Source organism: Mustela putorius, unplaced genomic scaffold, assembly GCF_011764305.1.
Source record: "Mustela putorius furo isolate JIRA1106 unplaced genomic scaffold, ASM1176430v1.1 tig00003923_pilon_pilon_pilon, whole genome shotgun sequence".
NCBI lineage: Eukaryota > Metazoa > Chordata > Mammalia > Carnivora > Mustelidae > Mustela > Mustela putorius.
The window spans coordinates 8,821,942-8,846,231 of record NW_025422068.1 but is presented as its reverse complement, the minus strand read 5'-3'; the positions used below and the strand labels follow the sequence as shown (position 1 = coordinate 8,846,231).

Sequence of the window (24,290 nt, the reverse complement as noted above, 5' to 3'; positions counted from 1 at the left end):
GAGCTGCCCCTGTGGTCTTTACAGCACCCCCCGTGAGAAAAGCTTCACTGGCATTTGGCATGAAATGTCACAGCAGACCCCTGGAGGGCTGGGGAGGGGGCAGGAGGGGCCACCCATGTGTCCCACGGCAGGATCAGAGCAGGGAGGGGCCAGAGCAGATGCCCATGTGGCAGGACCCTTCTAGGATCCACATCTGGGCCACGTCCACTCCAGCCGCCCGCTGTGATGTGCTCTCCGAGGTAAGTAAGGCCAGCCAGCATCCCTGGCCACCCTCAGAGCTGTGCCGGGCACAGGATCCCAGGCTCAGAGCCTCAGGGTTGCCTTAGGGCTCTGCCACCAACCGCATAGCTTTCGATGGGTTGGCCAGCTCCGTGGGCCTCAGTTTCCCCATCTGTCAGTTAAAGCAACCTAACAGAGAAGTGATTTCCTTCCTGCTGGCTCCGGTTGAACAAAGCAGAGGCTTTGAACCCAGAGAGAGACTGGCATCTTGGCACCCGTCCCTTCGTGACATCCAGCCCCAAAGCTTGGTGACTTTAGATGTTCAAGTAATTACCATTCCTTGCTGTGTCGAGGTTCCAGGATTCCAAGAGGACGCAGGGCATGGGGAGCAGCTCATCTCTGCTCTGCCTTGACTAGGGGGCTGGCCACAGGCAACACAGTGCCTGATTCCAAGTCCTGTGTGTGCGCTTGCTGTGAGACTTCAGGCTGGCTACTTAACCTCTCTGTGTTTCGGTTTCCTCATTGAAAATGGAGATTAGAAATAAAACACTCGTGATATGTTCGTTAGACTTGGGTGAGACTAAGTGGGTAAAGCAGGGAGCACAGAGTAAATGCTTAATACGTGTGATAGGGTAAAAATAGTAGCAGTAACCCATCTTCCTGCTCTTTGTCCTTAGGGTGCACCAGGAAACCTTGGCCCTCGGGTAAGAGCTGACGTAAGACCCCCTCACCCGCCCCACACAGTTCACGTTACCATATAATAAGGCGTATCTAGCGTCTCTTTTGGGTTCCTGCCCCTTACCTCATGGGCCCACGGTCTCTGCCCACTGCCCGCCATCTGTCCTTCTGTGGGGTTTCATTTAAGTGGCCATGGGCTGGAAAACCCAGGGCTTCCTCACAGTCATATTTGTTATGGTGGATGGGGGGCAGAGTGGGGACAGTGGGGCTAGCACTGCCCCCAGACCTGAGACGGACCTTCTTGAGGATGGCTGGCACCTCAGGAAGAGGGAAGGTTATGGGTCAGCAGCTGAGCTCTGCCACTTACCAGCCAAGTAACCTTAAGCAACTCCCTTTCCCCTCTGTGACTCAGTTTCTCCAACTGTGGTGGGTGGGATTGACAGCACCTTATCCAGGCTACTATAGCAAAGGTTCATGGCTGTCATAAAGGTGGGCATCCAGCACCCAGCCCAGAGACAGTAGATCCCCTGGCCCACGGTGCCCCCAGGGCCCTAGGGACCCGGAAGTGCCTTGTGCCAAACCTGTGGTCTCTTCAATGAAGCAGAGTGGGGAGCCTAGGTCGGATGGGCCCCACAAAACAGATCTGGGCAGAGGGTCACATCAGAGGCCCTAACAGCGTGCCCCCTCCATTCCTGCCACAACTGGGATGGAGGCCCATCTGTAGTAGAGGGGGCTGCTCCCTAAAAAGGTTATGGGGTGGAAATTGTAGCCAGTGAGCGAGTACCCCCACAGCCAGCATTTGTAAGCACTGGAGGGGTGAGGGGCAGGCACTGTGGATGGGGGATGGGAAGGGGAGGCAGCTAGAGGGCTAAGTTTGGGCCACATCCTGGTCCTGGTTCCGGTCCCAGTCCCAACTCTGTGACCCCACGGCCCCAAGCCCAGTTTGTGCCACCAGACCAGAAGGGCCCATATAACAGGTGGTCACGATCAGGAGCCAAGAGCCCCAGGCTGGTCAGGCTGAGGCCCCAGGACAGAGTTCTTCTGTGCTGGGCCTTTGGTTGGAGGGCGGAGGGCAACCATGGGGTTCCCAAAAGCTGAAGTCAGAGCCAGGGCACCCACATTGAATTTGGTGACCACTGAGAAAAAGCCTTGTGCTTGCTTTATGGTGGGTGTACAAATGCTGATCTTCTGGAAAGGGGGTGCCCACTCCTCAATTGACGAGCTCCCCCAGCCCAGGAGTCATGAGAGATCTTTCCCAGAGCCCTCCCTCCACCCTTCATGGGTATCCTCTCGTTGTCTCAAGGTTCCAGCCACCTCCAAAACAGCCTCCACCCTTGAAAGTTCCATGGCTTAAAACAACAACGGCCCCCGTTGTGGACGGGGGAGGGGGGGCAGATCTCTCTCACTGAAGCCAGTCCAAGACAGTAGCACCCTCCCATGGCCTCAATGGATGCAGCTGTTGGCTGGGAGCTCAGTGGGGAGGTATGCGCTTCAAGTCTTCTCCCAGCGTGGCAGTGGGCTTCCCAGAGGGGCTAGCATTAACTAGCATTAACTAGCATTCCAGGAGGCCAGTTAAGAGCCTGGCACGCCTCACTTCCGTGGCATACTGTCTGTCCCATCAGCCACAGGGCCTGCCCAGAGTCAACGTGGGGAAAGAGGAGCAGACCTTCTCTCTCGGTGGGGCAATGGTGGAAGGGGGGCCCACTGCAAGGGTCCTGTGGGATGGGAAAGAGCATAGCGACCATCTTTGGAGAACATAGTCCTCCTCTCCCGGTCGCTGGGCTGGGTTGAGTGGCTCCCCCGCCCCCCGAAACAGCTTTGTCCTTTCCTAAGTCACCCTTTCTGCCTTCCTGACCACACAACCTGTTTGCTGGCTAGATGGTTTTTCCACGGCTCAATCCAGGCTTTATAAGTAGAGACCATCATGGGTACAGTCGCCACGTCTTCAAGGTAGCCTGGCCCAGTGGCGTGTCCGGGCCTGCTGGTTTGCGTGCTCCCTTGACTCACCCCTGCGTTTCCATGGTTAGACCTCAGCCAGCCCGATCCCAACACACAGGCAAGGCAGCTGGCCAGCCTCGGGTCCCGAGTAACCCGAGTAACTCAAGGCCAGAGCCTACCAACATCTGCTGGGACCTGCTCACGTGTCGAAACCCATTTACCTCCCCAATAAGTAGAGTCCAGGCCAGTGATGCCTATTGTGGGGCCCCTGGGCTGTGGAGGGAGCGGGGGCTGGGGTGTCTTCTAGTTCTTCCTGACACAGCAGCAAATGGAGCAGGAATTACCCACCACCGTCCCCACCTGCACCTGGGCAAGTTAACAAGACTGTCAGCTTGCTATATGTCAGACTAGAGTCCTGGCCTCCGGGTCGGGACCCTGAGTAGTGGACACTGAGAGCCTCAGTCTGGTTTTTAATTGGGGAAAACCAATGAATTGTGTCTGGGGTCCAGTTGGCAAGAGAGGGGAACCTTCACTTTATGGGAGCCAGAGATTCAGAACGCGTCCAAAAGGCATCGCTTGCCTCAGTGGCCCTGAGGAGCTGCTGCCATTCCTAGCTCTGCAGCCCTGGGGAAATGATTACCCTCTCTGTTCCTGACTGCTCTACATGTAAAATGGGTCGATACAGTGCTGTGGCTGGGTGGTTGCAAGGTTTGGAGAGAGCCAGCTTCCAGGGAGATGAGTGCAGGGTGCACGGGTCAGAGGAGGGTTACCTCCGCAAGAGGCTTCTTCCTTTCTCGGCCGTGGGAAGTTTGGGGACTGCTGTTGCTGTAAGCCAGGTGTGCCCCATGACCTTGTCCCGTGCCACGGGGGCAGCAGGAAGTGCCAGTGGCACCGTGGCCCCCCTTTCCTTGCAGCTGGGGGCCACAAGGTGAGGGCTCTGGCTGCCTGAGGTCTGACCCCGTACTAGGCTGCCTGAGGTCTGACCCCGTACTAACATCAGGTCCTTGAGTTGGGGGTGGGATGCTGCATGACTGAGACTTTGTGGCCCTTTGTTGCTCTCCTTTTTTTTTTTTTTTCAACTTTGTATCGTAAGATGACTGTCGGTTCACAATTAGTTGTAAGAGGTCGTACCCCATGCACCTGTCCTCCACGCTCCCCAATGGTGACATCTTGCCTCCCCGTGCAATGTAGTCTCACAACCAGATAATTGACAGAATCCCCTGCCTCACGGGGAGCTCAGCCATCTTGCCCATCAGGGTGTGTTGAAAAGTCTGGGCGACGTCATCACACTCAGTAGACTCCGGTAACCACCACAGGAAGATCCCCCGTGCTTCTTCAGTTCCCTCCCGCCCTGCCCCATCCCTGCCCACACCCCCAGCAGCCACCAATCCCTCCTCCATCTTCATGATCTTTCCATGTCCACCCTGGGTGTATTTGCAACCGTAGAGTCTGAGCCACTGAGATTGGCTTTTCTCACTCAGCATCGTCCCCCGAGATCCATCGGAGCTGTTCCAAGGTGGATATGCCTTGTTCCTTGTCATTATGGTGGAGCTGTGCTCTGTGACACGGCTGTCGCTTAACCGTCCCTTAGCCGTTCACCCACGGAAGGACATTTGGGTTAATTCTAGTCTGGGCCGTTACCCCTAGAGCAGCTGTGAGCATCCGCGGGAGTTTTCATCACTCTGGGTAAGGCCCCAGAAGCATACCTCCAGCACGGGATAAAGAGGCTGGCCTACGAGGAAGGCCCTTCAGGACATGTGCAGACCCCTTTCTGGGGGAAGGGGCTGGTGGGGCCCACATGCTCTGCTCCTGTACCCAGCATGTCTCATCTCAACGGAACACCAGAGCTGAGCTCCAGGCACTAAGGGCTGGGAGAATGGCACATCCCTTAGCTTTTATGTCAAAGTACAGGGACCTGTCTGTCCCTGTGGCTGCTGAGAAGCCCAGGACCCAAACACTTTCCTCTGAGCGACCCCCACCCCCAAACCCACAAGGGCTAGAGGAGGGGTGGCCAGTCATCTGCAGAGGCTACACTCTGGAGACTGGAGCCCCTCCACTCCCCCTCACAGTAAGTCAGGCCCCATCTCTTCCAGGGAGACCAAGGGCGAGATGGAGCTGCTGGGCCTCCGGGGCCCCCTGGACCCCCTGGAGCCCGGGGCCCTCCTGGCGACACGGGGAAAGATGGCCCCAGGGGAGCACAAGGCCCAGCGGTAAGAGAGGGCATGGAGGTAGAATACCCCTGTCCCCGGTTCAGACCCAGACCCATGTTGCCTAACCCCAACCCCAACCCAGACACCTGCCCCACTCCCACCTTAGACCAAGTGCCGTTTAAGACCTTGACCCCAAACCCATTCCCAAATCTTGGTCTGCACCTTCATTTCTGGCTGTTATCCAGACCCTACCTCTGGCCCCTACACTCTGACCTGACTCCAAACCCGACTCTTACCCTGCACCCTAACCCCAAATACAACCAGAGATCCTAACCTGACCTTGGTTGCAATTTCAGTCTCGATCCTAACCCTGACCCCGAGACCCATATGGAGGTATTTCCTCCCCAGATTTTATTCTCCCCACCCCACTCTGGCTCGCTCTCCCCCCGATTCCTTCCCTCCCTCCAGTATTAACTAGTTAGGCTCAGTTGTCCTCCTATAGCTCTACTCAGACTCTGGAGGCCAGGCTTCATGGTACTACCCCTTCCCCTACCGCAGGGACTTAGGCCTGCCCTTCCCCTCCCACGCAGAGCCAGCCCTTCCACCAAATTGCCACAAAATTTCCACCAGGGTCCCCTCTTGGGGCAGCTAGCTACTGAGTTGTCTCATCCATTCCTATTCCCGTTGGGCACCTAGCTCCCTGAGCCTCAGCGTTCTCATCTGCAAAGTGGGAACAAGGACACCCAGTCATGAAACGAGACAGCTTGGAGCCCCAGCCTAGCGCCCAGCACAGGGAGTGGGCTCCGTTAACCGTGGAGTCCCTGTGTCCCTTCATCAAGATGGTCTCCTCTTCTGCCTCCCCAGGGTCCCAAAGGAGAGGCTGGACGTGATGGCGAGATGGTCAGTATCCAGGGCATTGGGGCAGCCTGGGGCCCCATTCATTCAGGGGGCCAGAAGCCCCCAACCCACTCACGGCCAGCAGTGGGGAACCGATGGGCCAGGCCCCCAGCTTTGCATCCCTGGGAGGGCGCCCCCCCCCCCCAGGCCACTGCCCTGCTTGAGATCTGACACGGAAGCAACCCTTGATGTGGGAGTCAGGCCTAGAAGGGGCAGCATGGCCCAGCCTCCTGCCGTCTGGCACTTGGCGTCCCCCTTTACACAATGATGCCCCAAAGCAGCCACCGGTATCCCATTTAATACTTTCTCCTCTCTTATTCCAGGGCCTGAAGGGACTCCCAGGGCCCAAGGTGAGTGATCCCCGTCCGCTGCCCCAGGCCTGGGAGGGATGGGCTCCCATCCCCTCCCCTACCCCTCTGGTCAGCTGTTCCTTTTCTTCTTTGCCTGCTGGGGGGGAGCGGGGGATGGACTGGGGTCCGCCTGAAGAAGAAGGGCTTTCCTTGTTTTCTCCTTCATCTCAGAAACACCCCCCAGAGGCTGTGGCATCACATGCCCACTTGTAAGAGCAGGGACTTGTCCAGGGTCATTCAGCATGGGGGGAGGGGACTGGTCAGGAGAGGAGTCATGGACTGTCAGCCCTACCATTCCTGTGCACCTGTTTGAGGGGCCAGGGTCTCTGGGCCATCCCCGGTCATCAAGGCCAGTTCTACCGGAGGAGCAGGTGGCCTGGTGTCTGGGCCATGTTCTCAGGGCTCTGACCTCTCTCTTGCACCCCCTGCCTCCCGTCTTAGGGTGAGCCCGGCATTCCTGGAAAGAAGGTGAGGGGGGCCCCCAGGAAGGGCTTCCTGGTGGGGGTGTGGGAAGTGGCTAGGGAGATGGGCAGGGGCTCCCCATGGGGCAGGGCAGCGGGCGGGTGGTGGCCACAGGGATGTCCTCACCAGACCCACGTCCTCTGTCTCAAAGCCCAGTTTCCTTCATTTACTCACTTATTCACGGATTCTTTCCTTTCTGCAAACACAGCAAATTCGTTCCCACTTCAGGGACCTGGAGAGTGGTTCTCAGAGTGTGGTCCTGGGACCACAGCATCGCTGGGGGCTTAGGCGCATTTGGAGGCCTATCTTGGACCCACCTAGTCAGAGACACTAGGGGCAGGCCACTGGGATGTTGTGGTTTATAATAAATCCATATTTGGGGGTACCTGGGTGGTTCAGTGGGTTAAAGCCTCTGCCTTCGGCTCAGGTCATGATCTCAGGGTCCTGGGATCGAGCCCCGCATTGGGCTTTCTGCTCAGCAGGGAGCCTGCTTCCTCCTCTCTCTCTGCCTGCCTCTCTGCCTACTTGTGATCTCTGTCTGTCAAGTAAATAAATAAAATCTTTAAAAAAATAATAATAATCCATATGTGGTCTTAGTCCTCTGGTTTCTGGAGCAGAGCTCCGAAAACCCTTGGAACGTCCTGAGTGATGAACCAAATTTGAAGGTGTCTATTGTTATGTTAATTGTGCGACTTTAGGGACAGCCCCCCCCCCTCAATGGGGGCTGGCTGCCTGGAGAACCAGCCATGTGATTGGAGGATTGGAGTTTTCAGTCCTGGTCTCCAGCCTTCCAGGGAGGGAGAGGGGCTGCACGTTGAACCAGTCTGACCCATGGCCTCTGTCACGATGCCTCCATAAAAACCCCAAAGGATGGGGATTCTGAGAGCTCCCAGGTTGGTGAACATGGAGAGAATTGGGGAGAGCAGCACTCCTGGAGAGCTCATGGACCCTCCGCACCCCTTCCCCATGCCTTGCCCACTGCATCTCGCTGTTCCTGACTTCTATCCTTTATGATAAACTGGCAATCTAGTAAGTAGAGTATTTCCCTGAGTTCTGTGAGCCGCTCTAGCAAGTTAATGGAACTCAGGGAGGAGGTCATTGTAACCATCAGTCTATGATGAACCAATCTATAACAAAGCTTTCTTCTGGTGCCTAAAGTGGCGGGTGCAGGGGTGGGGGAGGGGGTGCTGACTTAACGGACTGGACCTTTAACCTGTGGGATCCAACCCTCTCTCCAGGTTGACAAGTATCAGAATAGGGTTAAATTGTAGTGGGGAATCCCCTGGGTGGTGGTGTGGATACACCCCGCACCCATCAGAATTGGTGACCAGAACTTTTATTTATTTCTTTTAAAGATTTGATTTGTTTATTTGAGACACAGAGAGAGAGAGCACTAGCAGTGGGGAGGGGCAGAGGGAGAAGAGAGAAGCAAACTTCCTGCTGGGCAGGGAGCCCGATGTGGGACTCAATCCCAGGACCCTGAGATCATGACCTGAGCCGAAGGCAGACACTTAACCAACTGAGCCACTCAGGTGTCCCCCTGGTGACCAGAACTTGTAGCTGTGGTCTGTCCAGCACCTCTCCCAAGGTGACACTGGCATGCACTCGAGTTTGGGAACCACTGGCCTGGGGTGGTCTCCCTCCACCCCTTCCCTTGCCAGGTCTCCAAAAAGCTCCCCTAGGTCACTCTGAGTCCCTCCATCCCAACACCCCTTTACACTCTTTTCCCAGCACTGCTTCCACCTCCTGGCCTGGTGCTCTGGGTTTATCTGGATAGTTCCTTGCCCTCGGGCTCCTCTCTTCCCCCACTGAGCAGGGACCCTATCTGCCTGGCCCACAGACGCGCTCACAGTATTGACTGAAGGAGCCAATCCCCTCTCCTCCACCTGCCCGCCCCTCTCTTCCATGCGCCAACCCCCACCTCATGCGTGCTCTGGGCTGGCCCTGGGGGACCTGCCCTGCCCCGCCCCCCGTCCCCACCCAGTGTGACCAATGCTGGCACCCACAGAGGTCTGGTGGGCTGGTGGGCAGGGGAGCGCGGGGTGGTGGAGACAGCCAAAACCGGTATGCCTGGGCCTCAGGGCTGCAGCCTCAGCTGCTCTCTCCTCAGGGTGACGACGGGATTCCAAGCCAGCCAGGGCTCCCCGGACCTCCAGGCCCTAAGGTAGGTACCTGTGCCTCCCCCAGAGGGCCCCTGCCTCCCTTGGCTCCCAGCTGTCTGGTGAGGCCCCTAGCGGCTCTTTCACAGTGCAGGTTTGGGGGGTGGCGCCCACTCTACCCTGTCCCCTAGGTAGGACAAGGGTATCATCCCTGTCTCCAGAATGTCACCTGAGCCGCCCCCAGGGGCCCTAACTATGCCCCAGGGGGCCTCAGGCGTGTTCCCCAGGAATCACAAAGCCTGCAGCCCCAGCCGGACCCTGGCACACTCACTCACTACAAACGTCTCTATTGCAGGGCGAGCCAGGGAACACGGGGCCTCCAGGAGAAAATGGTGTGGACGGCGCCCCAGGGCCAAAGGTGCCTCGCCATGCGCAGCTCAGACCTGTGCCCCCATCCTGGGGTTATGTGGCTTTGCCTCCTTTTGCCCTTTTAACTGGGGAGTTGCGGGAGGACGTGGGATCTGGGGTCTGGTTCTGCGGGCCGTCAGAGGTTGGCCCCAGGGGTCATCATGGGTTTGGGTGAAGGACAAGCCCCTGCCCCAAGCTTGGCCATGTGGCTCAGTATCCTGCAGTTGGGGAAGCCAGGCCATCCCTCAGTGGCCCAGCTCTACACACTGTGGGGTCCGAGGAGGCTCCTGTTGGACCCTCCTTACAGGAGCTCTGTTTCTGGAGCACTGACTGCTTACAGAGGTCCCTTGGGGCTCTAGCATGTGGGCCCAACACTTTTGGGTGACTTAGGGACTGGATGGGCATGGGGTGGCCATGCACACGTGGCTGCAACCTCGCATCTCCCCAGGGAGAGCCCGGCCAGCGAGGCGCAGACGGAGTCTCAGGACTGCGGGTAAGTGAGTCCTCCCTCCGGCCATACCAAGGGAACCCAGGGGCCTGGAGCGCTTCAGATGCCCCCGTCATTTCCCGCGGGAGACCCCGGAGGAGCCCTGGAGCTCCAGGAAATGGGAGTCTTTTTTTTTTTTTAATCATTCATTACTGATTTTTAAATTTTCAATCTCACCCTACCTACTTTCGATAAAACATTCAAATATGCATGTGTGAAAACGAGCTGTCCCCAGCTGAGTGTCCGCCCTCCCAGAGTCTTGTCTTATGTTCAGGCACAGACCTTCTGTGCATCACCTGGGGCAGGAGTGGGGGGGTCACCCACAGTTTGTCCCTGTCTCCAGAAGCAGAGCCACCCCCCCCAACCCCTGCGCTGGTCTCCGATCATTTGCGACCAACCACTGTCAACCCACCTTTAGGTCAACACCAGTGGTCCCGTTCCCTGCTCCATGGCCTCCAGCAGTCATGAGCCTGAACACTCCTGGAGGCTGCTTTTCTTTTTCTTAGCTGAAAAAAACAAGGCTAAGCCCACAGCCTGGTCACTCAGGTGGCAGGGGCTGGATTCGGCACTGAGCATGGAATTCTGGGGGACTGTGACTGCGGGGCCTGCTGGCAAGGGAGGACCCCTGGCCAGGGTCTCTGGGCCCTCTGCAGGGGGCCGGCTCCAGGCCTGAGCAGAGTGCTTCCCATCCCTCATGGTGGGCCCAGCAGAGAGCATCCTGGGGCGGAGGGAGGTTTATCGAGGAAGGGTTGGGGGAGGAGGGCCCCCATTAGAGCACATGTGGTTGTGGACACCTGCATTTGCAGACTGTCATACGCACACACGAGCATGCACAGCTTCTACCAGAGCCTGGGACACTGAGGCCCAAGGCTGAGATCGAGCTGGCAGTTGGTCTACACGGTGTCTGGGTGTTTGGGGTAATGTGTTGATTTCTGCACCTTTGTATGGCCAACATTTTGAAATCGGAAGAACTTCACATCAGAATGACTTTCTGTTTTCCCTGGAGAACTCCAGGTTGAGACCTCAGGGGACTTGGGTTCCCATCGGACTGGCAGCCAGACAAGGCAGGAGCGTGTACTTCTGTTGGCTCCAGGCCCCGGACACCTGCTGTTCAGGCCCTGTAGCGTCTCTAAGAGACTGGGGTGCCCGTGGCCACGTAGATCCTGGAGGATGTGCTCACGGGGATCCCATCGGGTTTCAGCTGAGTCAGCACACGGCACACAGACTTTCCCTTGTGGGGGCTAGGGTCCTGGGGTCCCGGGCTCAGATACACATGAGGCCACCTTGGCTCCACCCTGAAATTCTCACTCTTCCTCTGCCTCAGGGTCCCCAGGGCCTCAAGGGTGAGCAAGGAGACACGGTGGTGATAGACTACGATGGCAGGATTCTGGACGCCCTCAAGGTAGGTTAGTGGCAGGACCGGGATGCATCCTGGTTCTTTTCCTGGGGAGACAACCACATACTTAGTGTATCGGTCCTGCATTTCTTTACACAAGAAATGTCAGGGGGACAGCTTAGCACAAAGACCTCAGCTTCGTCAGGTGTGTCTGATAAGGAAATCAGAGCTGTCCTGAGCACCCCCTACCCCAGATGCTAAGAGCTGCCGTGAATTATGTGACCCTGAGCTCCCCAGAGGCCAAAGTGAAAAGGGAAGCTCCCTGCTCAGGAGCAAGAGACAGACCATTTCCTGATGTCCAGTCCCAGGTTGGCACCTTCCCCAGCGAGCACAGGCTGGAGGGCTACGTCTTCTAGTAGCTGTTGGGGGAGGATGACGGCAGCCAGGCCTACCCCCAAGGAGCCTCAGGAGATGCGCAGTTGCAGAGCCCTGCCGGATGCCCAGCAGACTTGGAACCTCTTTCCCGTGGAGGCAGGGGTTGGGTTTTAGCCGCTCACAGCTCCCAGGGAAGGGAGCTTGGGAGGGCAAGGGGCAGGCATCAGAGACTGGACAGGGCCTCGGCACCTGACCCCACCTGAGCTCCATTCAGTTCTCTCCCACAGGCCTCGGGGAAGTACACACTGATGGTAACTGTGGCTCCATCCCAGGCCTGCACAGGGTGCTTGTGGGGTGCTGTGATGTGGTCTGAGGGCCTGCACACGCACGGAGAGCCAGCCTGAGTATAGGGAGGTGGGAGGGAGATTCTGGATGCCTCTGCCCAATGAGCAGTGGGCTGTCACCATTGGTTCTTGAGCCAGAAGTGAGGTTCACAATACATGTTGTGGGGGTGCCTGGGTGGCTCAGTTGGTTGGGCGTCTGCCTTCGGCTCAGGTCATGATCTCAGAGTGCTGGAATCGAGCCCCGCGTTGGGCTCACAGCTCGGCAGGGAGCCTGCTTCTCCCTCTCCCTCTCCCCCTCTCCCTGTTTGTGCTCTGTCTCTCTCTGTCAAATAAATAAATAAAGTTTTTTAATTTATATATATATAATATTATAATTTATTATAAGAAATAAATATATATAAATATATATATACCCGTATTGTGGGCAGGCTGATTGAGAAATGGCATGGAAGGTGAATAAAAGTGGGTGTGGGGGCAGCTGGAGGCAGGCGGGGTGCACGTGGGCTCTGGGCCAGGGTGGCGGGGATAAAGGAAGATAGGAAGAACAGAGACGTCTCAATGGGGGGGCCGGCAAGGAGCACACAGGTCGCTGGGATGAGGGGCTGGGCAGGTTGCGGCCCTGAGGAGGCGGCACAAGCCTGGAGGGTGACGATGAGCCATGATAGGCAGGTGGCCTGTGGGACACCTGGGCCAGAGCTTGAGAGGAGGGTCAGACCTAGAGACGCCACAGACGCCATCTCTTACTCACGCGACCAGCATTACTCACTCTCCAGCATTAGACTGCAGGCAGCAGAGCCAATGGGCAGAGAGCTCGTGGGAGGGACAGAGAGGGCCATGCTGGGCTACTGTCGGGGATAACATTTTTGGCTGGCCTTGAATGCCAGTGGGGGATTTATGCTTGCTATAAGAGGCCATAGGGAGCTAACGCAGGGTCTTGAGAAGGGGAGTGTTGTGACGAAATCTATGTTTGGGGGATACTGGCTCTGAAGGCAGGGGATTCTGGACCCACCATCGCAGTGGACTCCGTGGTATCCCACCTGGTCCCTGGTGCACCTCCCTCCCCCTCCTCAAGACAAGAGTGGGGACTGGGTGGAAAGCAGTCAGTGAGAGGCTTTCTTTTTTTTTTTTTTTTAACATTTTATTTATGTATTTGACAGACAGAGAACACAAGTAGGCAGAGAGAGAGAGGGAGCACCTGACGCGGGGCTCAATCCCAGGACCATGGGATAATGACCTGGGCCAAAGGCAGAGGCTTAACCCACTGAGTCACCCAGGCACCCCCAGTGAGGGGCTTTGACGCTGCTGCAGGCCAGCCAGAGCCCTGGCTCCTGGGGGTTGGAGGGGGGTGGTACTTGCGTACACACTGACCAGTTTGACTTTCACACACAGGGTCCTCCCGGGCCACAGGGGCCTCCGGGGCCCCCAGGGATCCCCGGAGCCAAGGTGAGTTCATGGGCCCATTGTGTGGCCCCCTCCAAGCCCCCGAACTCCAGCGCCCACCTCCCCTCTCCTGTCTGCCATGCTTACTCCGCTTCTCTTCTGGCATCCCAGCCTGACTCCTGGGGGTTCAGAGAAAGTGGCCTAACCAAGCTGGACGTCCTGTTCCTGGCCCTCGCTCCTCCCTGGAGGCCCCATTCCTATGTGTAAACCCTCAGGACGTCCCCAGGTCCCATAGATGACAGACAGAGCCGTTCCTGTGGCCTGCACCCATCACTTACCCACCGCTGCCTGGCTGACTCAGGAGACCTGGAAATCAGGCGAGATCTGGTCCTGGCTGTTGCCCTGGGCTGTGTGTCCTGCCATGAGTCATTGAATCTCCCCGAGCCTCAGATTCCCAGGCTCTCACCCCCTAGACTGTAAATTACAGCCCCGGTCTGCATCTGCCTGGAGGAGCTGAGGAGGGGGCTGGGGACCAGGGCATACCTTCCTCGGCTCTGCCCACTTTAGGGACCACAAGGCCTTCTCAGGGACCGTGGGACACCATAACCCCCTTGTTTTCTGTTCCCTTCCAGGGTGAGCTGGGATTGCCTGGTGCCCCAGGAATCGACGGAGAGAAGGTCTCTAGGCCTTTTGTTTGCTTGGCAATGCTGGTGCCTAGTGGTGGGCTGCGTATGGGCGTGTGTGTATGCGTGTGTGTGTGTGTGTGTGTGTGTGTGTGTGTGTGCAGGGTTAGCACAGGGCAGAGTGTGCAGCTAGGGTGCTTGTCCTGGTTCTGCCCTTAGACCTCGGGCAAGTTGCTCACCTTCTGGCAGCCTCAGGTCCGCACCTGGAGGGGAGGACGGTCCCAGGTGTAAACCTTAAATAATCGTGTGTGTGTAAAACACTTAGGGCGCGATCTAGGGCAGAGTGTTCAAATATTAGCTAACGTCGGTCCCATTGCTCTGGGTCCTACAAGTATGGCTCTAAGTGCACACTGGTGTGTCCCCACGTGCACAGGATGGGGTCGAGGGTGTCACTGGACGTTCATGGCCATGGCCTTCGTTCCACGTCTTGGATGCGTGATTCTGTGATTGGCTGAGAGAGGCAATGAGTGGCTGGGAGGGGCATTGGGTGGACGGTTGGTTGTACGTGGGGTCTGGGGGCTCCCACCACCGGCTCCTGAGATGCGAACACAGGGTCGGCCCTCCACCCCAAGACCTGTAAGGGCCCCTACAGGGGCTGCCCAGTCTCACTACCTCCACCCCTCCCCACACTGGTTGCCCCCGCATGCCTGTCTTCATCCAAGCCCCTCAGTGCATTCATCATCTGGGTCAGAGCCAGGGACCCAGGATGAAGAAGTGGGGGTGGGAGTTTGGCTTGGTCAGGAGTAAGCTCTGGGGAAGCCCCCTGTGGTGGGAGAAGGGAGCATGCCTGCTGAATTCCACCGACCCCCTGTTCTTGTGGCTCGCAGGGTCCCAAAGGAGCCAAAGGAGACCCAGGAGAGGCTGGGCCGACCGGACCCAAAGGGGAGGCAGGCGAGATGGGCCTGTCGGGCCTCCCGGTAAGTGGGGCACGGGGTCCACCCTCCTCTGCCCCCATGGGGTTCCAAGGCCAATGTGTTTCCCCCACAGCAGCCATGGGGGCACGCTAGGGCCCTGCCAATTCCACCCAGCCCAGGGGCTGCAAGCCTTTGAGCCTTTGAAAGGCAGCTTGGACTCTCTGAGCCTCCACATTCTCTTCCTCTTCTGTGCAAGGACTTCCCAAGCCCCCCCCCCACCAAGGTGGAACACAGCTGGCAGGTGGTTAGAGCCCCCCCACACACACACACACAACTGCTCAAGTTTGCGTCCTGCTCTGTCCCCTGCTGGCTCCGGAACATTGCACAAGTGTCCTGACCTCCCTGGGCCTCGGCTTCCCTGCCTCTAAAATGCAGATAATAATCTCCCACTCAGGAGCGCCTGCACGACAGGGCCGAGAGTGGTGGCTGGCCACGTGATTCAGTACCCACTGTCACGGTCACAGTGGCTGGACGGGAAGAGCTGCAGGTTCAAGTAGCTAGCTAGCTAGGGGATAGATGCCCCTCTTCCCATCTAGTGTCTATCCACAGGGCTCCCTCAGCTAGAGAGGTCTTTGCTTCCAGAGCCCCTGGGTGCCCCCTGCCCCACAGGAGACAGTTTATACCACCGTCACTGTGCTCTCCAGAAACCCCCTTGCTGAGTGCCCAGAGCATGTCTGTCTCCGAGTTAGGGGAAACTGCTTTGAGCTGTAAATGCCAACTCATCGCTCCCGCTGGGGGCCTCATGGGGAAGGGAGGGGAAGTGCACCTACTGCGGGCGGTGGGTCAGAAAGGGCTGAAGGCCATCTTGTCCTGCAGGGCACCGACGGGCCCAAGGGGGAGAAGGGAGAGTCGGCATCTGACAGTCTACGGGAGAGCCTGGTAAGGGGGGGCTGCTGAGGACCAAGGTCTCCCCTTAATTCCCAGCCTAGGCCAGCTGGGGCTCCGAGCCTTGGGACATAAAGGCCACCTGGCCTGACCAAAGCCAGGGCAGCAAGGGAGTGGGAGGGGCACCTCGGGCTGTGTCCTCCAACTGAGGCCCATCTGAGAACCCCGAAGGCTAGCCCCTGGACCCCCCCACCAGGCAGTGGCTTTCTGGGGGCAGGAAGGAGACTCAGCCTAGGGCTCAAGGCCCAGCTTCCCCACCCCCCAGAAGTGCTCATGCAATGTCCACTGTGTTCAACCATGGGCTAGTGAGGTATGACGGGGGGTTAGATGACTAACCCATCTTTGACTGTTTCCTAGGCCCAGATCATAGTGGCACCAGGGCCCCCCGGCCCCCCTGGCCCCCCAGGCCCCATGGTAAGACCATTTCATGTGAAGTAGCTGAGATCCACAGGGAGTGGTGAGCCCAGGCTTGGAGCTGTGACCCAGGGGAAGACAGGACTTCTGGTGGGGAGGGGGTCACATCAAGCAATACAGGTGCGCCTGGGTCTGGACTTGGGAGGCCACAGAGGTCAGGGTCATGGGGCCAGTGAGTGGCCTCTAAGCTTCTGTGACCACTCTTCTCCTCCTCTAGGGCCTTCAGGGAATCCAGGGTCCCAAGGTGAGTTCTGGAAATCCCTCTACTCACTGCACATGCCCAGCCTGGATAGTTCCAGAAAGCCTTGCTAATGGGCAGGGCCAAGTGTGGTCCCCACACTTGGCCCAAAACCAGCTCTGTATTATATCAGGGCCTGAAGGTTCTGGATCCCTTGGAGCCCAACCTCCCTGATGTCCTGGGACCACGTGCCCACCCAGCCCCACACTGGGACTCTTCTTTCACCTTGTCCCTCTGCCTGAGCACTTGTCTGCTGCCTCCGACTCCTTGAGCCACCCCACCTCACCTCCCCGACCCACTTCCCCCATGCCCCCCACTCACACATTTGTCTCTCAACTGCCCACCGCCTGGACATGAAGTCTTGGGGCTGGTGTTTATTACTTAATGTCATGTCCTCTGCTCTTAAATTAAAACCATTGAGTGTGGCCTGCCCGTGTGCCCCCGTGTGGGGGAGGCCAGCTCAGAAACCCGACTGGTCCTCAGCCCTGCTGCCGCTCAGCTGTGTGGCTGGACCTGTCCCTGCCTCTCGCTCTACATCTCTTTACTCATCTGTGAAATGGGTGCAAGGAAGCCCATATGTGGGCTTTGGTTACTGTTTGCACTAAAAAGAAACTGGGGTGTCTGTTTCTCTGCCCTGCAGTTCCCAGCTTGCACTCAGGCCCGAGGCTTTCCTGTCCTACTGTCTAAGCTCTTCCCTGTGACTGATGTCTCCTCTCTGCTTCCAGGGCTTGGACGGAGCAAAGGGAGAAAAGGGTGTGTCAGGTGACAGAGGCCCCAGCGGCCTGCCGGTGAGTGTCATCATGAGCCTTTTTTATCTCTCTGGGGCACTAATTCCTATAACTGTCATGCCTCTTGACTTGTGTCTTTTCTACCCAGGGGCCAGCTGGCCCGCCAGGTCTTATTGGGCTGCCAGGAACCAAAGGAGAGAAGGTAATGACCTTTCTTTGATGCCTTCCAAGTATGGCTGCACATTTACAGTGTCACTCAGCTCTGGGGAATCAACCCCCGCACCACACCATCCCAGAGCCATAGATCAGGCTTGTGGACAACTCACAAGGCTGAGCATCCTAGCAGTAGTGCTCCCAGCATCCCCTCCCTTGTCCCTGACACATCCTCTTTGTCTCTCCTCAGGGAAGACCCGGGGAGCCAGGACTAGATGTAAGTATTTCATCGTTCACTGTGATCAGGCTCCTGTGTACATCTTCTGCACTTGAACTGGCCATACAATAACCTGATCTGCTGGGCTTGGAGGTGACCCCCTTCCCCAGGGCTGGGACTCCAACCAACCGGTTCCCCCTGTGTCCCCAGTGCCAAGTCTAGTTCACAGCCCAGAGTAGGTACTTGATGGGTGGATGGATGGATGATGGATGGATAATGGGTGGGTGAAAGATGGGTGGATGGATGGATTATGGATGGATGGATGGATGGATGGATGAATGGTGGATAGATGATGGGCAGATGGAGGATGGGTAGATGGGTGATGGGTGGATGATGGGTGGGTGGGTCATGGATAGATGGATGGATAATGGATGGATGGAAGATGGGTAGATGGATGATGGATGAATGGATGGTAGATGATAGGTGGATGGGTGGTGGATGAATGGATGATGGGTGGATGGTGGGCAGATGGAAAATGGGTAAATGGAAGATGGGTGGGTAGATGATGGATGGATGATGGAGGGATGGATAGATGATGTATGGTGGGTGGTGGGTGGTAGAGGATGGATGGATGGAAGATGGGTGGATGGCAGATGGGTGGGTGGATGGTGGGTGAATGGATGATGGGTATATGGGAGATGGGTGAATGGTTGGTGGATGGGTGGATAGATGGATGGTGGATGGATGGTGGGTGGATGGAAGATGTGTGGATGGATGATGGAAGATGGGTAGGTGGATGGATGACGGATGGATGGATGATGGGCAGATGGTTGGATGATGGATGAAGGATAGATGGATGACAGATGGATGGATGGATGGATGATGGGTGAACGGGTGATGGATAACTGAGTGGAAACATGCTGCACTGGGTCAGGAAGGTGAGAGAGCAGGATTGCAATATCCTGGTGAGAGAAGATGAAACTTCAGCTAGCACATTACTGTGGGAAGGAGAGGAGATGAAGTATTAGCCCAAAGTTGATCAGATCAAGTGTCTTTGGGTTGCCAGCAATAGAAAACAGAAAACTGGCTCAAACTAACTCCGAATTTAAAAACCCAGAGGGACAACACACAATCCACACAACCCAGCCTCTCATGCTTCCTTGCCCGTGCTTCCGCTATGGGGGTATTGTTTCACATTAGATGTGGTGATGGGATGGAGGCAGTGGCCCAAGACTCACATCCTCCCAGACCCAAACCCTGGAGAAAGACTATGTGCTTCAGTCTCTCTTTTAGAAAAGTCTCATCAATTCTCACGGGCCCCAGTTGGGTCAATGCTGAAAGATCAACTTGGCCAAACGAAATGCAGTGCCCTGATTGGCCAGGCTGGATCACGTGCTCCCTCTGGAGCTGGGGGTGGAGTCAGCAGATTTTAAGAAGGGAGGGTGGTCCCCAGGAAAATCCGGCAGCTATTACAAGGGAACGGTGACCAGAATCAGGGCTGCAGGGATTCTGGTGTCCTCCCCGGACTTGAAGGAGAGAGTGAGCCCTTGGAGAGGAACTGTAGACAAACACAGTTTCTGATTGGGAGGATGGTGGTCCATCCCTGAGACGGGTCCGGAGAAGAAGCCAATGCCGAATCCTGTTCAGGCTCTGGAACGAGGGAGTGGTGGAGTGTGGCCACGGCTGCCTTCACAGCTCAGAGTGGCATCTCAAGGCCAGGCCCACTCTACCCGGCAAGCCACTGGCCTCCCACCCACTCCACCGGGTCGAGCTGCCATGGGATTCTACTCGGGCTCTCCAGCCTCACAGCCGGCCAGAACAACCCCTCTCTGGGGGATCCACTGGTCTCTGCTTCATCCTGTGTCCCTGAGCATTGACCACCATCCTCTCTGCCCTCTTGCCTGTCCTGTTAGACCATCAGGGAAGTGTCCCATTGTTCCCGCGGGTTTTTAATTTATGGAGGTGACTGAGTGACGACCCAGAGAGGTCAGTGCCATTGAGGGAAGAATGGGTTACTTAGGTTTCCCGAGGGAAGGGCTCACCTCACTATGCAGGGCCCTGTGGGGAAGCACCAGGTTTGGTCGGGGGTAGGGAGTGAGAAAGGGGTTGGAGGATAGAGTTTTATGGGCAAGTATGAACAATGCCAGCGGGATCTGGGCTGAAGGGGAGGCCCGGGCTTCCTGTCACCTGGCCTGGGGATGATTCCTGGCAGGGGAAGTATCAGCTTGTGCGAGAGAGGCAGATCAAGGAGGTGGTGGGAGACTGTTGGTTTACATATGAAACGTCCTCCCAGACCAGCCCTTTGCTACCCGCAAGAGCAGGCATGAGGGAGGGGCACCCTGTCCTTTGCCAGCAAGTTCAAGATCTCAAAACAGTCTGAGATCCAGAAAATATAAAGGGGGAGAGGGTAGACACATCAGATCTGTTTGTCCTGTCCTCCGTATCCAGCCCACAACCCACTTCCTAGAGGATGTTTAGAAATGTTGGTGGCAGGGGTGGATGGACGAATGGACAGATGGATGGATGGGCGGGGAGGGGCATAAGAGATTAAGCCAAAGTCAGAGAACAGAGCTTACTGATTCTTAGTCTGGCAAAGACAGTGACACAGACGCCCACAAGTTCCCCAGGTCTCTGTCTCTAGCCACACTTGGACCCGCACCAGCTATATAGGACAGGGACATCAGAGAAAACCCCTGGCCAGCAGCTCTGCCTGAGGGGGTCTCCAGAGAGCCCAGTGGTGTTTCCTGTGGAGGAAACAGCGCTGGTATCCTGAATGCATCTCTAAAGCAGCCTTGCACCCAGCCTACGTGTCACCTAGGAGCTGGAGTGAGCCCAGTTTGTACCCCGACCAGGCATGGAGGCGGGGCAGTGACGGATGGGAAGGGCACGGAGAGGAACATAGAGCAGGAGCGAACCTCAGACCTCATGTTATTCCTTTTGCCAGGGGTTCCCTGGACCCCGAGGAGAGAAAGGTGACCGGAGCGAACGTGGAGAGAAGGTAGGGAGCAGGTGGAGAGAAGGGGGGCCAGCAGGAGAGGAGCCAGAGCAGGGGCAGGCTGGGATGGGGGTTGCAGAAGGATGGGGTGGCTACCAGTTGGAGGCCCATCCCTCTGAGGGGTGGAAAAGGGGTCCTGGGCCTGGCAGCCACAGCCACATCCCCGTCTCCTTCCTTGTGCAGGGGGAGCGAGGTGTCCCAGGCCGGAAGGGCGTGAAGGGCCAGAAGGGTGAGCCGGGACCACCGGGCCTGGACCAGCCGTGTCCTGTGGTACGTGTTGGAGCAGAGTGGGAGCCCCAACCCAGGTCTTCACCACCTCAGGCCGGGCCCTGGTCGGTGTCTTCTCTGTCCTCGGAGCTCCCTTGCAAGTCCCAGAGACCACCATGTCTTGTCCCTGCCACCAGGGAGCCTCCCCTTGCTCTGGTCCTGACTCCCCTCCATGGGCATGGCTCTGGGGGACCCACACCGCTCCCCAGAGATGGAGGCTGGGCCCCGGGGCAGAGTCCTTGCCGTCGTCACCACCCCTCTTTTCTCAGCTTCCTTGGCCCTGAAAGGGGGTTAGGACACCCTTCGCTCTCTGGGTGTGGGTCCCAAGGAGGAGGCTTTTACTGGTGTGGGTAGCCCCTCCCAAGTCCCTGCCTCTCCTCTGTGTACCCCAGAATCCTTCCCTGCCACCCCCCAACACCTTCCTCCTTTCATTCCCCCGCATGTCAGCTCCTCCTGGCTCCCCAGACCGCAGCCCTGAAGGAACCACAGTTCAGTTCCCTTCGCCGGAGGGCTGGGAGGGTTCCCAGGGAGCTCAGCAAAGACAGGAAAGACAACCGGGCGTTTCCAGACTCAGACTGAGCTGATAGCCACGCCTGGCCACCCCAGCCCCAGTGCGTGCCGGCTGCCTTCCAAAGGGGGTTCAGAGTGAGCGACCCCAGAGGCCGGTCCTCATTCTTCAGTCCCCCATCCATGCAGTAGGGGTGCTAATTCATCCCCCGGGGACTTGATGAGTCAATGAGGAAAAGACAAGAGCAGCATGGTAGGCATACACACAGTGTATGGGGTCCCGGGGAGAACGAAGCAGTGGCCCAGCCTTGCAGCTCCAGGCCCTGGGTCATTGAGCCTTTGTCTTTGAAACAGGAGAATCCCAAATGTGGAGGCAAGCGAGGGGCGCCGGGCTCCAGGGGGCCCTGCCCCACGGTATGAGATCTGGCCTGCTGTGTGCTGTGTGCTGTGTGCTGGGCTGAGGTGCCCGCTGCTCTGACACCCCCCACCACCCTGCCTTCCCTTCCTTCCAGCCCCTCCTCCCCACATCTTTCTGGGCCCTGGCCTGTGCCCCTGGTGGATGCACGGCAGTTATGGGGGCTGTGCTCCTGGGGGTCCCTCCAGAGTGAAGTGTTTCCCGCGCCGGGGTTACCCCTCAGGACTCTAGGCTGGTGGAGGTGTCTGCCACTGTCCCTCTCCAGCTCCCCCAGCCCTCCAGGCCGCCTGAGGCAACCCACCCCACCCCACCCTACCTGGAGTCTGAGTGCCCCGAACCAGCAAGCCAGCGTTGGCTCTAATGGTGCCCCAGATGACCCCTACCCCCCACCCTTGCTTTCTACCCTGTGAGCCTCAGAGCTTGCCCCATCTGCCTCTCAGACCCAGGCCTAGGGACCAGGACAGGCCTCAGGGGCATCCTGCTTACGGGACTGCCCTTCAGATGCTTTTGAAGAAACTCCCTGAGAGCCCTCAGGCCCCCAATGTGAGCGGCCAGAGCTAGTGTCAAGAGTGGCAATCTCCCAGCCAGCAGACTGTAGCACAATCCCAGATCCTCCCCGGTGGCACGGTTCTGTCCCCTGCTCCAGTGTCCCAACAAGCAAAGCCCCATAGGGGCTTTGTCCTTACCAAGGACAGTGAGAGGCCTGCCTGGCTCATGACCCAACTCTTCAGGGGACAAACATTTGGACCGTGCCTCAGTGGGGTCCAGGGGCCTCATGTGGCAGCTCCCAGGGCCATTCTTCCCGACACCCAGGGCAGGAGTGTATGGAGTGTAGGGAGATGACCAGACCCCCAGCCCCATCAATAAAACCTTTTTCTTTTCCAGGGCCCTGATGGACTGCCGGTGCCTGGCTGCTGGCATAAGGTACCTCACAGGGAAAAGTCTCTAGGACAGGCCGGGAGAAAGGGGACATTGAGGGGGACCCCCAGGGGCTGCTATCTGCAGCTCACCACACAGTGCCTAAGTAGCTGGGTTTGCCTGTGATGACGGGACCCTAGGTCTGACTGCCCCATGAGATGGCCCAAGGTTTGGGGCCGTGGTCCTTGGTGATTGTGCACAGCGCCCCCTGGTGGTCATTCAGGGCTCACTCAGTGCCTGGCCCAGCGAGGGCAAAGCCATCCACACACCTGGGATTTTGTCCTTACTGCCCCACTGAGAGGGGGTGGAAGCCCTGCCCAAGATGAGAGGACTGAGGGCACGCCTGTTCTAGAAGAAATGTGCAGGACAGAATGCCCAGACCAGGACGGGGCCTCTGGGGCCTCCCTCCTCACCTTTGGGTCTCTCCTTTCTCTTCCAGTGACCCCCGCACCCAACTCACAACCTGTACAGATGCGTGTGGACGTTTTTAATTTTTGTAAAAAAACACCAAAAAAACAAAAACAGTAATATATTGATCTTTTTCTCACGAGAGGCACGACATGTGGCTCTCATAACATTCAAGAGGGCGCCTGGCCCAGCCCCAGAACGATCAGCCTTTGAAGCTGGCAGGAAAGCAGACGGGCCAGTCCAGGGGAATCGCATACTCGGGGGGCAGCCATGGGACTTGGCTTCCCCAGGAAGGAGACGAAGGTGAAAGCGCCTGGCTCAAGAGAGGCTGCAAGAATGCTGGGTTGGGCCCTCAGCCACCTGATTAGCAGAGAGACTGCACCCCCCAACAACCCCAGAAGCTCCGGAGCCCTGGGGCCCGCTCCATCCAAAAAGGCCCAGGGCTTGGACAGTAAATGCAGCTGTCCCCGCCTCTCTGGCCTCTGGCCTCAGCCCCAGCCAGCTGCCCACCCCTCGGGGGCCCTCTGGGGCCCAGGTTCTCCAGGCCAGGACAAGATTCCTGCCCAGCTGGATGCTGGGAGCTATAGGGAGCACCCCCAGCGGGTCATGCTCCAAAGCGAGTTCAGTAGGCCTCAGGAACCCAGCCTGCTGTGAGAACACGTGGCCTCCAGCCCGGAGGAGAGGCCAGCCTCTCTGATCATGACCTGAGGACCCAGCTGCGAAGAAGCCTCTTGATCCCCATGATCCGAGAGTTCGGAGAAAGGTGGGTTCCAGATGGGAGGGGCTGCTGCTTCCTATGTCTCTCACAGCATCCCGAAGAGAGTCATGATGGGACTTTGCCAGCCCAAGGAGACCGGCCTGCGACTCAAGAGTTTGGGCCTCACTGGCCCCAACTCTCCATCTGAGAGGACTCTGGGCAGCCTGCCAGAACTGGTCTTTCGGATGAGCCATGCAGATGAAGAGGGCCCGGTGCCCTGAGAAGAGGCCTCCCCACCTCAGACAAGGGTTCCCCAGCTGGCCACCTTCCGCCCAGAGGCTCGCCTCCCTTCTCTGTATAGATGGATATTGCTGTGTGTAATAAACCCCAGTGTGTGTCTGGGTGTGCCTGTCCTTGCCGACTGCCCCTGGGCCCCTCTGGGTAGGGAGGGACAAGGGGATGCTCCCTGGGTCAGAGGCACCCCTGAAACCAGAGGAACAAACCAGAGGATTTGAGGACAAAGACAGGGTTTGGAGTTAGAAAGACAGACCCAAGGCCTAGAACCGTCCAAATTGAACCTACTTGACAGTTTGTAATATGCTCCTCCCTCCATGCAGGCTAGTCACTGGACTGCATAAGCAGTCCTGTGCAGAACAGGACCGATGTGATCCATGTCCCTGTTTCCACTTGACCTATGAGGGATCTGAGGATCTTGAGCTATTAGTCAC

At 57.6% G+C, this 24,290-nt stretch overlaps 1 protein-coding gene across 6 annotated transcripts in view; it reads left to right on the top strand.

The window, feature by feature from the left end:
* The window catches only part of COL23A1 (collagen type XXIII alpha 1 chain), a 311,296-nt gene extending 287,335 nt beyond the window's left edge, over positions 1-23,961 (top strand). For 2 of the 6 annotated variants that reach the window (XM_045069295.1, XM_045069294.1), the window contains 23 exons: positions 897-923; positions 4,929-5,045; positions 5,850-5,885; positions 6,206-6,232; positions 6,674-6,700; positions 8,805-8,858; positions 9,149-9,211; positions 9,650-9,694; positions 11,013-11,090; positions 13,133-13,186; positions 13,756-13,800; positions 14,634-14,723; positions 15,537-15,599; positions 15,963-16,019; positions 16,237-16,263; positions 16,983-17,045; positions 17,134-17,187; positions 17,389-17,415; positions 20,300-20,353; positions 20,534-20,620; positions 21,479-21,538; positions 22,425-22,463; positions 22,897-23,961. In XM_045069295.1, the coding sequence (XP_044925230.1) occupies positions 897-923; positions 4,929-5,045; positions 5,850-5,885; positions 6,206-6,232; positions 6,674-6,700; positions 8,805-8,858; positions 9,149-9,211; positions 9,650-9,694; positions 11,013-11,090; positions 13,133-13,186; positions 13,756-13,800; positions 14,634-14,723; positions 15,537-15,599; positions 15,963-16,019; positions 16,237-16,263; positions 16,983-17,045; positions 17,134-17,187; positions 17,389-17,415; positions 20,300-20,353; positions 20,534-20,620; positions 21,479-21,538; positions 22,425-22,463; positions 22,897-22,899 (1,197 nt within the window). In that variant the 3' untranslated portion in view covers positions 22,900-23,961. The remainder of the gene's footprint in view (positions 1-896; positions 924-4,928; positions 5,046-5,849; positions 5,886-6,205; positions 6,233-6,673; positions 6,701-8,804; positions 8,859-9,148; positions 9,212-9,649; positions 9,695-11,012; positions 11,091-13,132; positions 13,187-13,755; positions 13,801-14,633; positions 14,724-15,536; positions 15,600-15,962; positions 16,020-16,236; positions 16,264-16,982; positions 17,046-17,133; positions 17,188-17,388; positions 17,416-20,299; positions 20,354-20,533; positions 20,621-21,478; positions 21,539-22,424; positions 22,464-22,896) is intronic. The other 4 variants (XM_045069299.1, XM_045069296.1, XM_045069297.1 and 1 more) reach the window with 4 other exon arrangements.
* The last annotated feature ends 329 nt before the right edge of the window (positions 23,962-24,290 follow it).